This window comes from Rattus norvegicus, chromosome 9, assembly GCF_021556685.1.
Source record: "Rattus norvegicus strain SHRSP/BbbUtx chromosome 9, alternate assembly SHRSP_T2T, whole genome shotgun sequence".
Taxonomy (NCBI): Eukaryota; Metazoa; Chordata; class Mammalia; order Rodentia; family Muridae; genus Rattus; species Rattus norvegicus.
Window position 1 is genome coordinate 103,408,000 of NC_141542.1, and position 14,359 is coordinate 103,422,358.

Here is a 14,359-nt window from a genome sequence, read left to right on the forward strand (position 1 = left end):
ACAAACAAGGTGACAGCCCAGATGAGTAGCAAGCTACTTCATCTAGGAAGGACCCTTTAGGGTGTTTGTGGTAGTCAGACTATGTCTTTCTTGAAATATATTGTTATTAAGCAATGTATTACTGTATCAACATATAGTATATATGGATCTAATTAGTTTTTTCAAGTTCTGGTAATTGAACTTTGGGCCCCATACATATCGATTAGATCAGCAGTTTCAACCTATGGGTCATGGCCCCTTTTGGGTTGCATATCAGATATCTTGGTTATCAGATGGATCAGATATTTACATTATGATTCATTAGAGTCAGTAACAAAATTATGATTGGCTAACAAAATTACAGTTATGAAGTAGGCAATGAAACAATTTTATGGTTGGGGACAGCACAACATGAGGAACTGTGTTAAAGGGTCGCAGCATTGGAGGGTTGAGAACCTCTGTATCAGACAGATGATTGAAGGGTAGATGGATAGACAGACAGATAGATATTGGTTCTCCAGGAACTCAGGAGACAAGCAAGTCCAAACCTGTTAGGCAGAGGAGAATGCTGCAGTTAAAATGTGAAAGCATTCTGCTGGAAAAAGCCCTCCTATCTGAAGGACGTCAGTCTTTCTCTCTCAAAGCCCTCAAGCCTGTGGATGAGACCAACCCATGCCAGGGAGGATAATCTGCTTTACTCAAAGTCTACTGATTTAAATGCTAATCTCTCCTTCAAAAATGCCTTCCCAGGGACATCTGGAGTCATATTTGGCCAAATCTCTGTGTGCTGTTGTGAGTCAAGTTGACCGATAGAATTATGGCCTTTTTGCATTTGGTAATACACTGAGTGTCCATGCGCCCCACTTAGTAGTGGCTCCAGGAAGTCGGTGATGTGCATCCATATTTCCAGGCTTTCCAGGAGTAACAAGGGAGCCCAGAAAAACAGTAAAGGGGTTTGATGGACACAGGAGAGGAAATGTGAAAAGTGATATATGTTTGTCTGGCCATGTGTGGTGTGACCTCTACTGCCTTAATTCTTGTCCCCACCAAGTCTCATTCCTACACCTGCCACTTCCTGTGTGTTCCCGTTTCTCCATCCATCCATCATCTATCCATCCGATAGATGTATCGATAGATTCGTAGATTCGTATTTGGGCTGAGGAGGTATCTCAGTGGTAGAGTGCTTACCTAGCATGAGTGAAGCCCAGAGTTCAATTCTCAGAAATGAAGAAAATGATGAGATCTATGTTTATTATACATCAATGCAATAGTAATTGCCGAACAACATCCCCTTTCCAGCCCCGAAGTCCATTCTGTCCCAGTGGAAGGACCTCTGGGAAGATGGGTTGATGATGTCACTAATGACCTCTCTTTTAGCTTTCTCCAGTAAGAGACCCAGCCTGAGCCTGTGCTCTGCCCTTCATGAGGCTTTAGACACAGAATCTGTGACGCCTGGCACCAGCCCTCGGATCTAGCACTTCCAACACAGCTCTCTCTGTTCTCCAAGAGCTCTAGAGATGGCCCAGTGCCCAAGTCAGAGGCCTGCCAGACCACCCTGTTGCTGTCACTAGCTTGACTTCCCAGAAGTCAAAGCCTCCCTTCAGTACACAGATACTAGCCATAGTTAGCAGGGCTCCCCTAACTGGGCCTACGACCATGTGAGTCTTAACCTTACCTCTCTCCCTCAGATAGTACTAGCCAGACTTCTGCCCCGTATGAAAGATTAAACAATTGCCCAAAAGATCACAGAGACTCATACTGATAAACCTATACTTGGCTTCCAGAAATAGCCCGGTGGGGAGCAGGTCATTCCTCTGAGTGACCCTAAGTACCAAGTGTAGGAGACGTGGTGCCAAGTGCCCTTTAACTTCTGTGTCCCTGCCAACATGATCCAGACAGCCACTTCTCTCCTCTTTGGCTCCCATCCAGGGGTCAGGCAGCCTTCCTCTCCAATGACAGCAGGGCATTTGGATGTACGGTGCCCACTCCAGTGTACAGGGCTTCTCCAGTCGGCATCCCTTCTCCCTCCCACCCCCTGCCGTGTTCCCACATTCCCCAAGTTGATGTGAAATCATGCCAGGTGTGCAGTGAACATTTCTGGCAAAAAGTGTGTGTGTGTGTGTGTGTGTGTGTGTGTGTGTGTGTGTGTGCTCTCCTGTATGGAAGGCTGGGCTATAGTCATCCTTGTAAGGGATCACCAGATAGGAGTGGAGTGATTGTAACCTTAAATGTCAAGAGAATATGACTGGGCGATGTGTTGTCCTCCATTCATAATTATAAAATTCAGAACAGTAAATTCAAAATTACGAGAAAATAAAATCTCAGCACCTGGGGAGTGGAGTCAGAAGGGTAAGAGTTCAAGGCCAGCCTGAAACAGGTAACAAGCCTCGGTCTTGTACAGAGGTAAATGAACTATCATTGTTTCCTTGTGTGGTGTAGACAAGTTGGGCATTGTGGTCAAACAGAGCAAAGGCACAGTGTCAGCGGAGTCATCGAAAGCCAGGTTCCAAGGAGACCAGCAACATGAGGGTGGACATCACTAGGACAAAGGCATGGCGCTAGGGAAATTCAGAAGCCACACGGTCTCAGATTCTGCAGAGCTGTGGCACTGTGCGTAAAGCAGCTGCTACGCTCGGTGCTCAGTGGAGACGGTCAGCCAGGTCAGTGTATCAGACAGTGATGGCACCAGGGATGGCTCCTGGCCCTTTGGGGAGCAATAAAGCAGAGCACCATGAAGACTTTTCATGTGTGCCCATTAGACTTTGAATGCTTGTTATTCCTCTCCTCTCTGTTATTCCTAATATCGACTGGCTCCTTGCTTCATCCTAGATGCTCTGTGAATTTTATGGCATATTTCAATTGAATTATTGATGAAGGTAAAAGCCTACAAAAACATAATCTCTACCCAGACTCTACACGCCATCATCAGCGATGTTTTCTCCAAGTTAGTGAGGACAAAGAAACTGACTGTGCTCATACCTCGGGCACCTGTACTGGGAACGAAGAAGTAAAGAAGAGATGGGTCTTGGAAGTCAGGGAAGCTTGAATGTGCTCTGGGTGTTATTATGTAGCAGGCCATCTTATTGAATTCAAAGGTAGCCAGGCACCTTTAAATCCCAGGAGGCAGAGACCAGGGAGTCTCTGAGAGTTCAAGGCCAGCCTGATCTGCATAGCAAGTTGCAGAGGGAGTGGGGCCACATAGGGAGATGCTTTCTCAAAATAACAACAGCAACAACACCACCACCACAAAGGTAAATCTAGTGGTAATGAAGTGGATTCATTAAGGGACCCATCTGTCACTAGGTTACAGTCCTTGTGACCTGATTACCTCGGAGCAGACACTCCCAGAGGTGTGCTTTACTGATTTCCTGAGTGCTTCTTAGTCTAATAAAACTGACGGTCAAGAGTAACCACAACAGGAGTGACACAGAGAGATGCAAAGGGGACTTACCTATGGGGGGGATGGTCCTGGATGCTGACAGATACGTAGAGTTGAGTTGGTCAAGGCACAAAGAGACTAAGATTGTGATGGGGATGGAGCTGGAGGCTCTGGGACAAGGGCAGTGATGAAGTTGGCAGAGGTGTCCAAGAAGAAAGAAGGGTTCAACGATGCATGCAGTCATGTGTTGGATAGAGGTTTCCTAAGAGGAGTGCATGGGGTACTGTGAACATGAGAGGTCTCCATAACAGGCCCATTTTAGAGTTAACTTCCTCGGAGCCCAGATGTGGACGTGAGCTCTTGTTGCAACAATGTCCCCTCCCTCTGGCTCAGGACCTGACTGAGGTACTGTACCCACTCTCAGATTTCCCATCGGCTGTGCCCTGCAAATCCCAGGCTCCCACTTGGATGACATCAGCATAGCTCCCAGGTCCTCCACAGACCAGAGCTCCTTTCAGAATCATACGGCTGCAGTCTAAAGAAAAGAAAACTGAGGCTGAGAGTGAAAAGAAGCTCGACCAGGCTCTCTCCAGTACGTGTGTGTGTGTGTGTGTGTGTGTGTGTGTGTGTGTGTGTGTGTGTGTGTGTGTGTCTGGCTTAGGTCTGTTATCACATCTAACGTGACAAGGTTCAGATGAAGGAGTGATCAGTTCTCACTTCTGCCTTACATTCCCTTGGTGGGCTTGGTTTGAGAAATGAGGTCACCCAGCTTGGGGTCAAAGGGAAAGTGGCTACCTTAGAGCCTGCAGAACTCAGACAGTACTAAATGGTGACCTTTAAGGGGTGAGCAAATATGGCCATGTCTAACCCCAGAGGGGATAGCATGACTGGTCATTTGGGCTTCTGCAGTGCAGAACTCACTAACATAAGTCATTAAAGAGCCCAGCTTGTACCACAGGGACATGTAAGCCCCTCCATGACCTTGTCCCCCCAAGTGCCCAGCAGAAGTCCAGAGGGGACAGACCAGCCTGTTTTAGCTGGGGAATAGTGTTGCTCACAGTAGCTTGGTCTTCTGACAGCAATTAACTTCATTAAGACAAGCCCCTACAGACGTATTCACAGGCCAACCCCATGCAGACATTCCCTCATGGAGACTCTTCCTGGGCAATCCTAGGTTGTGCCAAGTTGACAGTTGAAGCTCGTCATCTCGAGTATGCTGGGTATTGCTGAGGAAAACTGTAACCGCCCTTGTGGACATTAGCAAAGGTTTCTGAACGCCATTCCTTTGGCCTATTCATAAATGCTAGGCCAGACTTGAGAAGAGTCAGCCATGAAACCTGACACTAAAAGAGCCTTTGCTTCCCTCATGTGGAACGTCTGTTGATAATGGACGCTTCTGGAGGTTGAGTCCCATTCAGGGGAAATGGAGAGCCAATGAGTGAGAGGGTGGAGCAGGCAGCCAGTGTTGGGCTGGGTGGGAAGGTAGATGATTGCCCCCCTTCCCCAACTTGGTTTCTATAATGAGGAAGTTCTCTGCAGCTCAGTTTCCTCTCCCTCGCTGAGCGCCTGAAACAGGAAGTCAGTCAGTTAAGCTGGTAGTAGCAGCAGAGGCAGCTTCTGAGAGGCCACAGGCGGCAGGTCTCAGCCTAGGGCCCTTAACTGCTTTGCTGGAGTGTCCGTCCTGGGAGTGGCTGCTGACCCAGCCCAGGAGACCCATGCCTGCCATGGTCCCTGGGTGGAACCATGGCAACATCACCCGATCCAAGGCAGAGGAGCTACTTTCCAGAGCTGGCAAGGACGGGAGCTTCCTTGTGCGTGCCAGCGAGTCCATCCCCCGGGCCTACGCGCTCTGCGTGCTGTGAGTACCCTCATTTCCTCCCAACTGTCAGATCCAGGGACCCTCGAGGGGTGGATCCAAAAGGGAACCCCTATAATGGGGGTTTGAGTTAGTTTTATGTCACAGGATGGTGGGACCTGACTGGTACTCTGTTATCCTGTCGGGAGGGTGGAGGTAGGGGTGGCATCTGAGGCCCACTTTGGACCTTGGCGTTGGAGTTCAGGGACCCTGTGTCATGACAGGCTTGTGTGGTGCTAGGACTCTCTGAATGACTCCGGGCCTCCACCACACTATAGCCCTCCATGACCTGTGGTGCCAGGGGCCTCCCTGAGCTCCAGTAGCAGGAGCAGTGATCCTCACTTTGAGCCAGGAAAAAACTCGGGCCTCTCTGGTGGAGGGCGCATTGGAAAGCATCTTGGTCAGCTCAAACGTCGGTTGGGGGACTCAGTGAAAGGCAACACTGACAAAAGGGATTCCCTTCCTCCACCCTGCTCTGGTCTTGGAGCTAATTCTATTTGGGGGAGCTGAATCTGGGGTGCATTTAATCAGGAAAGGACTCCTCATGCAGGCGTTTTATTCTAGGCTGCAAGGACACAGGAAGCCACAGAGCTGCTCTGTGAGTAGGTCTCTGTCCCTCCCCTTGCACTCAGCTATGTCCCTATCTGAGTCTCTCCCTCCATGGGTTCCCCCCACAGCCCAGCGTGAAGATGTTGCTGAATGTGCTGGTTATCCTAACAACAGAGGAAACAGCCACTCGCTGAAGGTTCCTTTTTAACACTCCATTCGTCTAGAGTCTGAGGAAGGTTGTCGCCCCTCTAGCCCTGTGGTCTGACCCTGTCCCGGCTTCAGGCTGGAGCAGGGCAGGAACACAGTCAGGAAGGGTGTGTCTACTTGAACAGCACAGGTAGCATCTGATAGATTGTCCCTGGACTGAGAAAGATCTTTCAGAGCAGCTAGGGCCCCCGTATCTTCATGCAGGAGGGAAGTGGGTGACTGACCACAGACTGCTCTGCGCTCTGACTCATGTTGGGACCTGCTGTGCTAGGCATTTGCTGGCTGGTTTCATCTTCAAGAGAGCCAGGAGTGTGGGTTCTATGAACACCTAGACCAGCAGATAAGGACCATGAGGCTCAGACAGGTTATGCAGAGGATAAGGTCGTTTGCGCCCAGAGACCACCAGCTTGTGCTGCCTACCTCCTACCACCATCAAGCTGGGCATGCCAGTGGACTTGGGTGGAAACAGACGAGCTAGGGTGTTTACAGAGTTGGGGGTGGGGGGCAGAAGCCCTAGAAGCCAGTACAGGTTCACGGCTGGCTGAGCATCTTGGGCTGGTGGAGTTAGCAGCCAGCTTCCTGCACACCCACCAGCGTGTTTCAGGACAAGCACTGCAGGTGGCCTGGACCACCCCAAAGCCCTCTCCCTTGGGGAATCTACCAGTGAGGGGCCCTAAAAGGAAAGAGGGCAGGAAGGTACTTTTCAGTGTGTCACAAGCTCAGCCTGATTCCACTAACCCAGTGACATTTTTCTGCCCCAGTGGGATTTGGGCCAAGGGCAATTTTGTTGGGAGTTGGCTATGGGCTGAGAGACTGTTGTGTGCACTGGTTACAAACACACGACACACGCATGGGTTCTCTTATGCTAAGCCAGCAGCCTCTGGAAGGCTGGAGTCGGAGCAGAAGGAGCCTGAGCCAAGGCCAAGGGGTCTGGGAGGACCTTCAGGCAGACAGAACTGGACCTTGCCTTTCCTCTTCACCTCTCTCCCCTGCCTCAGCTGACTTAAGTCCCTGCAAAGCAAAGATGATACAGAGATTTTTCAAATTAAAGGAGTAACTACCGCAACCTCGGTGTATGGTATAAAACTGCCCCCCCCCCAAAAAAAATCAGGAAAAGAATACTTTTTAATTTGAAAAATGGTTAGAGGCCAGCCCTTTAATGCAAAGAGACTTACCTTCCTGAAAAAACAAACTTCACATCCTTCACATTCCCCTGTTCCCTGTGGATGAGGGAACCTAGCCCACCTCATTCCTGCCTCCTCACCATCTGCCCCGGCCAGAGTCCACACTCCTACCAGAGAAGATCAAGTCAGCAGTTTCAGGACAGCAACAAGGTAGAGGCCAGAGAAGGGGCTGCAAAGGAGAGATGGGGGATGGGGTGGGTGGGATACAGGACAGATGAGTTTTCTTCAGTTTCAGGAGTGATATAGATTTGGCACGTGTGCTGTCTTGCTGGACACCAACCAGTCTGTGTAGACTCCGGGTCACACAGCTGTGGGTCAGAAACTTAGTGACCCTGCTGCTGGGGCTTCACTTGTCCCTTCTTGTGACTGAAGGAACGGCATCAGAGGCACCGTGCCTCTGTTGGGTTTGGTTGGCACTCTGGGAAGAACGAAGCATTGTGAAGAGGACCTTCCTGGTCTGAGATTTGACTAGGCATAACAGGGAGATGGAGGTAAATGCTTAAAGACAAGGTTGCAATTCAGTACCACCCACGTGACAGAGGAGTGCACATTCACCCCACACCCTGACCTTTGTTTCCTTGAGAGAGATCAATCCTGTCCCTTAGCAAGAAGGTTTTTATTTCTTTTCAGTCACCACTCAGAGAGCCTTGGTTTAGGAGAGCCTAGAATCACACTGGGGCCTGGGGAGACCTTGTTAGTATGATTGGAGTTCTGGTCTACCTTCCTTGAAAGGGATTGTGTGCCCTTTTGGGTGGGGCCTGTGTCACCTTCACTCATTTCTACTCAGTTTCTCCATGGTGAGTCAGCTACCAGGGAGCCTATGTACCCTGTGTGGGTTCTTGGCCGGGTAGATGGAGAACTTTTTAGAGGCTTATGAGGCTCGTGAGCAGAGACAGCGCATCTCCCTGGTACTGTGTGTTACAGAGAAGATAACGCTTCTGAGGGTAGCTCAGCAGAGGCAGGGTCTGTGGGTTATCCAGGTAGCTTCTTTTTCCTGACCCTGCACAGGAAGAATTTGAATGATGACCCAGCACTTGGGAATGACCTGCTCTTTCTAAAAATGATGACCAGGCTTAGACAGAGCCCAGATTCAACTAGGTCAAATTGGCTCCTGTCTATGTGAGTGGCATTTCCCCTGAACTACTCTGGGGTGATTTGGCTTTCTCCCTTGCAGGGTCCAACCTTTGGTCCAGCACGATGTGTGAGGGATTCCCTCAGCAAGTGGCCTTCCATAGTGCACCCAGGCCTGGTGGTGGAGTAAGGCTCCATCCCAAGGATAGAGTGCCATGAGCCCTGGGTTTGGTAGCTCTGACAGTGCAAAAAGAAAAGAGAACAGGCCTGGTGCATTTACAACCAAAACTGCCCTCAGAGAAGGCATTCTAGTCTTTTGAAAGAAATCATGTGATCAGCCACTGGTTGAAGAGCAGGCATCAATCCTGGCAGGGTGATAAAAGAGGCCATGGTTTTATACTAGCAGAGAGCAGGGTTACGACTGGATCACACTTGTTCTTCGGTGGAAAGAAAACTGTGGAGAAGGAGCTGGTGAGGGTGGAAATGCCTAGGAGAGGGGTCAGGGCATAGACTGGGTGTGATGTTATCTCCCCTCCCCCAACCTCCTCTGAAAATGCCTGTGAGGTTTCCACAGAGTGATAGTGACTTGTGTGCAAACGCAGTGTGGTATTATTTTCCATATCTGGCATCGAAGGCAAATGAGGGAATAGCCTACATAGGCAGAAGCCAGAGCTCAAGGCCTATGGGCTCCTGATGTCTCCTTGACATGAGAAAAGGCCTTTGTCTGAGGATGATGCTCTTGAAGACCTGTGTCCAAGACCAGGAGGGAACGCTGAACTCAGGAAGGCCTATTTAAGACCTATTGTGTCATTTGTGGAAGTGACTGAGTGACTATTTCTGCCTGTGCCCAGCACCCTGGTGCTATCTTCCCAGGTACAGGGTAGACACTGGCTTAGGTGCATTTTTCAACTCTGCCTACCTCATGGGTTAAATTTACCTGTGCAAGGCCATTAGCACTTCCTAACAATCCCACCTCTCTGGAACACGAGGCTCTCACCTCCCTGCCACAGAGATGGAACAAGAACTCTCCTACCGTTCCCCAATTCATGCCAGGCCATGTAGTCCTGACTCTAGAGCTGCCTAGAATCTCTTATGTCATGTCGGCAAGACACCCAGAACCCCAGGTCCAGAGTGAGGTTGGCCAATCCAGTGCACTGGCTTACAGTGCTTCAGCCGAGGTTAATGCACACACCGTAAAGTCACCCATCCACATTCTAGTTTATAGTTCAGTGATCCTTAGTAACAGTCACATAGTCATGCGACCAACACCACTGTCTGATTTCAGAGTGTTCTCATTATTCCCAGAAGAAACACACACACACACACACACACACACACACACACACACACACACACACTACACATGAGCAGCGCTCACCACTCTTCTTACTTCTGACCTCTGGGAAAAGCCAGTCTAGTTTCTGTCTCTAAGGATTTGCCTGGCTTGTGCATTTTGTGTGTGTGAAATTATATGGTGTATAGCTTTTGTTGTCTGGATTTGTCCGCTTGGAATAATGCCTTCCAGCTCATGTAAACTATAGCAGACATCTATCTTTTGACAGCCCATTGTATGGACACCACATTCCGCGGTTGAATGACTTTTGCACTGTTTTTACACTTTGACTGTTGTGAATAGTTGCTGTGAGCGGTCGTCAGCTTTGTGTGGATGTCTGTTTGCAGTAGTCTTGGGTAGTGACAGGCAGGGCTGGGTCACGTGGTGATGTTAGCATTTTGAGGAACTGCTGAACTCTTGGGCTCAGCTAACCAGCTATTGTGATGATCCAGTTTCTCTACTAGTTATTATCTGGTGTGTGTGTGTGTGTGTGTGTGTGTGTAGGTGCATATATGTATTTGCACATTATGTGTGTGTTTCAGTCAAAGAACAACTTCAAGAGTTGGTTCTCTCCTACCATGTGGGTCCCAGGGACTGAACTCAGATAGTCAGACTTAATGGCAAGTACCCTTACCCTCTGAGCTATCTCACTGGCCTCAGCTTTTTGGCTTCTTTATTTAAGACAGAGGCTCTCAGTGCCCTGGAACTTATGTAGGTTAGGTGGGCTGGCAAGAGAGACACCAAACCCAGTTTGTTGTTAGTGGTGGTCGGTTGCTTTTTAATGTACAGTAAAGGGCATCAGATTCAGGGTCTTATGCTTACAAGGGAAGCAGCCCTTTATCAGCAGTTCTCTCCCCAACCCCTCACTTTGTGTTTGTGAGCTATGGTTTTACATAGCCTAGACCAGCCTTGAACTCCCTATTGGCTTTGAACTCCCGATCCTCCGGTCTTCATTTCCTAAATGTATTCACCACAACATCTGGCTGTCTTTCTATTCTACCTAGCTTAGGGGCTGCAGAACAGCACAGCATCTAACTGGTTCTAGTTTGTAGCCCTAATGCTAATAATACTAGTGGGTCATTTGTATGCCTTATTTGGAGACTGTACAGTCTTTGCACATTGAAATAGCTATATCATTTCAAGGATAAGATAGGAAAATGGGCATAATGTGGATATCCCATAGCCTAGCCTGAGACAGGCCACTGTACACTGCTAGGTGCTTTGCATATGTAAAAATACAACTGGCCATTAGTTTTTAGTTGAAAACAACCAGTGATATCTCAGAAGCAGAAGACCCATCTGTGAAGAAATTTCCATGACAAGAGAGGAGAGCTGTGACAGTGTCACTTCCGGGACTTCCTGGAGGCCTCTGGGAGACACGGAGCTGTCATGTGGGGCCTCCACAGAGGAAGTGCTCAAAGTGATTGAGGCAGGAAGAGGACTTCAATGACGCAAGAGTGTCTGGTGGCTGCTGAACCACTGGGGTTGACAGCCTGGAAGCCTGGGGAGGGAGGGGCCTGGGCACAGAAAGGAATGCCTAGAAGACTGGGGGGGGGATAAAGATGAATTCTAGAAGAGAGCCTGACCCCTATGACCTCTTGACCCTAGCCCTAACTTAGTAAAGAGGTGCCAAAGGGATGAAGTCCTCAGGTGACTAAAAAGCTAGACACAGCACAGAATGTTTTCTGGGAGGGAGCCCCATATTGGTAACTGTGGTGGGCATTTGCCCTTTGGGACAGAGGGAGATGGAAGTGGAAAGAAGAGCTTGTGGATGTTTGGGGTCAGATTGATTACAAATGCTACAGATTTGCCGTCTTGTAGAGTTGCCACTGAACCTCGTGCCCATGCTCTTTGTGTCCCTGTTACTTAGAAACCCATCTTACTGGGCTAGAAAGATGGCTCAGTGGGTAGCACGTTTGCCTTGCAAGAAAGTCAACCCACATGGTGCATGTTTGGAATCCCAGTTCTAGGAAGGTGGAGACAGGAGGATCCCAGGGGTTCACTGCCCAGCCAAACTAGTTGAATTAATGAGTCTCAGACCATGTCTCAGACAGCAACAACAACAACAACAACAACAACAACAACAGACCTAGAGGGTACCTGAAGGAGGACACTCAAGATTGTCCTCTGATTCGTACTCGTGAATTTATGTATGTATACATGTGTCCTCATACACATTCGTGGGGACATACCGTTAGCATGTACCAGAACCCATCAGTTTGGGTTTACTTGACAATTGAAATACCTGTGGAGGTCTGGCCAACGGAACCTCTGTGGAAAGAGAGTGCTCACGTGGCCCTGCAGCTGGAGTAGCCAGTGTAGGGGTGGACAGACCTGATGAGAAACAGCAAAGTTTTCTGTCAGGTTAATGGTGGTATTGGCTGTGGCATTGGCTGTGTTTAATGGAACACACATATGGCTGCACACTCAGAAAGCTGAGGCCGGAAGATTACTGAAAGTTCCAGGCCAGCCTCCCAGGCTACACAGTGAAGCCCTGTCTCAACTTAATCCCTACAATGAGTTAAGCATAAAATGAAGAGTGTAAAATAAACAATGGATCATCACCCAATCACTGAGAGACTGGCACAAGCCATGTTAATTTGTTGATGTTTCTTCTCATTCCCATTTTCATCCCATAATACACATATACACATATACACATACATGCATATACACACATATATAAACACATATGTACATATGCATGCATGTATATACACACATGTATATATGCACATATAAACATATATGTACGTATACGTGCACGTATATACACACATGTATATGCACATATGCATGCATATGTGCACATATATAACACATGTACATACATATATGCATATATTTACACACATACACATGTGTATTCACATATACACACACACACACATAGACATATATGTACATACACACACATCACCTTTCATTGTGGTCTGGGGTTTCCAGCGATATCAACTTTTCCTGCCTAGTTAGAATTTTTTCCTAAATATCACTCATGCTGGAAGCATAGGTTTCTCTCCTCCAGGATGTTTCATGCTTTGGGGAATGATTCTTTGACTGGCATTTAAATTACCAGCAATCTTGCTGTAAGTGTAGCAGCAGCAAGGAAGGTCTTCCAGCAGAATTGTTACATATGTTACTGGTTACAAATCCCCAGTGTAGCAGGAAGGAACCTTCTCCAAAGACTGTGGATACAGAATAGTAAATCGCTTTCCAGAAATTTTGACTTAATGTGTGCTTTGGGCAAGCAGCATGAGAGAATGCCCACCTCCTTTCAATGTCCTACTCTACATATTGTCACTTTTAAGAAAATTAGACTCATAAGGTGAAAGGTCACCTGTGATCATTTTGATTTGCTTTTGTTTGCTGATCTTGTTTGAGAGGCTGGCCATTCCTTTTGCGGATGATCCTCTATTCTCTTAGCTTCTTATCTTCAATTAAAACTATTTGTAGCTTGGGAAGAATTGTGATGAGTTCGAGGCCACCATGGACTAGATAATGAGGGCTTGTCTCAATAGGAGGCAGAATGGGGCTGGAGATATAGTCCAGTGGTTAAGTGCTCGCCTAGTATGCATGAGGTCCTAGGTTCAATCCCCAGTACCAAGGAATGCTGCAAGCTGTGTCCTCTGCCTGTGTGATGCATGTGTATATATATATACATATATATATGTATATATATACATATATATATATATATATGTCATGTGTGTCGCAAATACATCTTCATGATGGTCTGCCTTTAATTCTGCTTTATATTCTCTGACATGGGATAGTCGTAAATGTTTGAAAAAATGTCTATCACTCTGTTTTCTTCTGGGACTTCATCCTTGGATTTCCAACATAGAGGCTCCTTCTGCATGAAGGATAATCTACTCGTAAAAGTTAAGACTGGGTCTTTGTAGCTCATTAACTTGTTGTTAAGGGAGGAACCTCCAGCAGTTTATCAAATTACCCCGGGCCCCAGCCTCATTATCTGAAAACCAGGGTTGAAAGGATGTGTGTGTAGAATTGTTGCATGTGTTTATGTGTGTATCGGTATCATGTATCATGATATGGACAAACTCAACAGCCATGGCTGTTATTTCCATATGTTTTATTGTTCACATTGAAAGTTAAATTTTATTGGATTTAGTAGATGACAAATGATAAAGATTTGTGTGCATTTTTCTCAAGGAACTGTCTTTCCCCAACCTTTTATTAAATGACTTATGCTTTTTCCCTCCATGAATCCTTTGTCTGCCATGTACTAAATTTTTTCCTGGTTGTTTATCTGTCCAAGAATATCCCCCATCACTATCATAATAAAGACATAAGCATAATTTTTCAAAATGTTTTGGGATTTTTATCTCTTATATTCAAGTGTTTTCCCAGGTAAACCAGAGAGTAATATTTCTCAATGAGGACAAAACTTGCTGTCGTGACTTTTACTGGAAAGGCAGGAAATCCTAATGTTAGCCGTGAGCTTGACAGTCTTATTGTGTTATCTCTTGGATTGTGTAATATTTTTTCATACAGACCCTGAGTGTTTCTTGTCTGGGTCTCTGCTGATGACTTTTATGTTTTTGTTACTGTTGTGAATGACACATTTCCCCCATAGTTACTGGTTCATGATAAGCAGTTGCCTGCATAGAATTTTGTGCTTTCACCTTTTATTCTGTCCCCCTCTTTGGCCATTACTCATTCATATTTCAGCTGCTTCTCTTTTCTTTTCTTTTTAAATAAATCTGTTATCTGTGATGTGTGATACCATTCATGTGCACAGATGTGTGTGCACGCATGCTTGTGTTTGCCTCTGCGTGGGA

At 47.3% G+C, this 14,359-nt stretch overlaps 1 protein-coding gene and 1 long non-coding RNA gene across 3 annotated transcripts in view; one reads left to right on the forward strand and one right to left on the reverse strand.

Moving 5' to 3' along the window:
- Positions 1 to 348: 348 nt before the first annotated feature.
- Positions 349 to 5,091, reverse strand: LOC120094737 (uncharacterized). The gene is made up of 3 exons (XR_015629727.1): positions 4,417 to 5,091; positions 3,431 to 3,620; positions 349 to 527 (listed from the first exon to the last, which is right to left on the reverse strand). It is a non-coding gene; the product is annotated as an uncharacterized LOC120094737 (long non-coding RNA).
- Inpp5d (inositol polyphosphate-5-phosphatase D) overlaps positions 4,884 to 14,359 on the forward strand; it is a 105,064-nt gene continuing 95,588 nt past the window's right edge. Inside the window, 1 exon segment of one of the 2 annotated variants that reach the window (NM_019311.2) lies at positions 4,884 to 5,216. In NM_019311.2, coding sequence (NP_062184.2) covers positions 5,074 to 5,216 — 143 coding nt within the window. In that variant the 5' untranslated portion in view covers positions 4,884 to 5,073. 2 annotated transcript variants of the gene reach the window in all.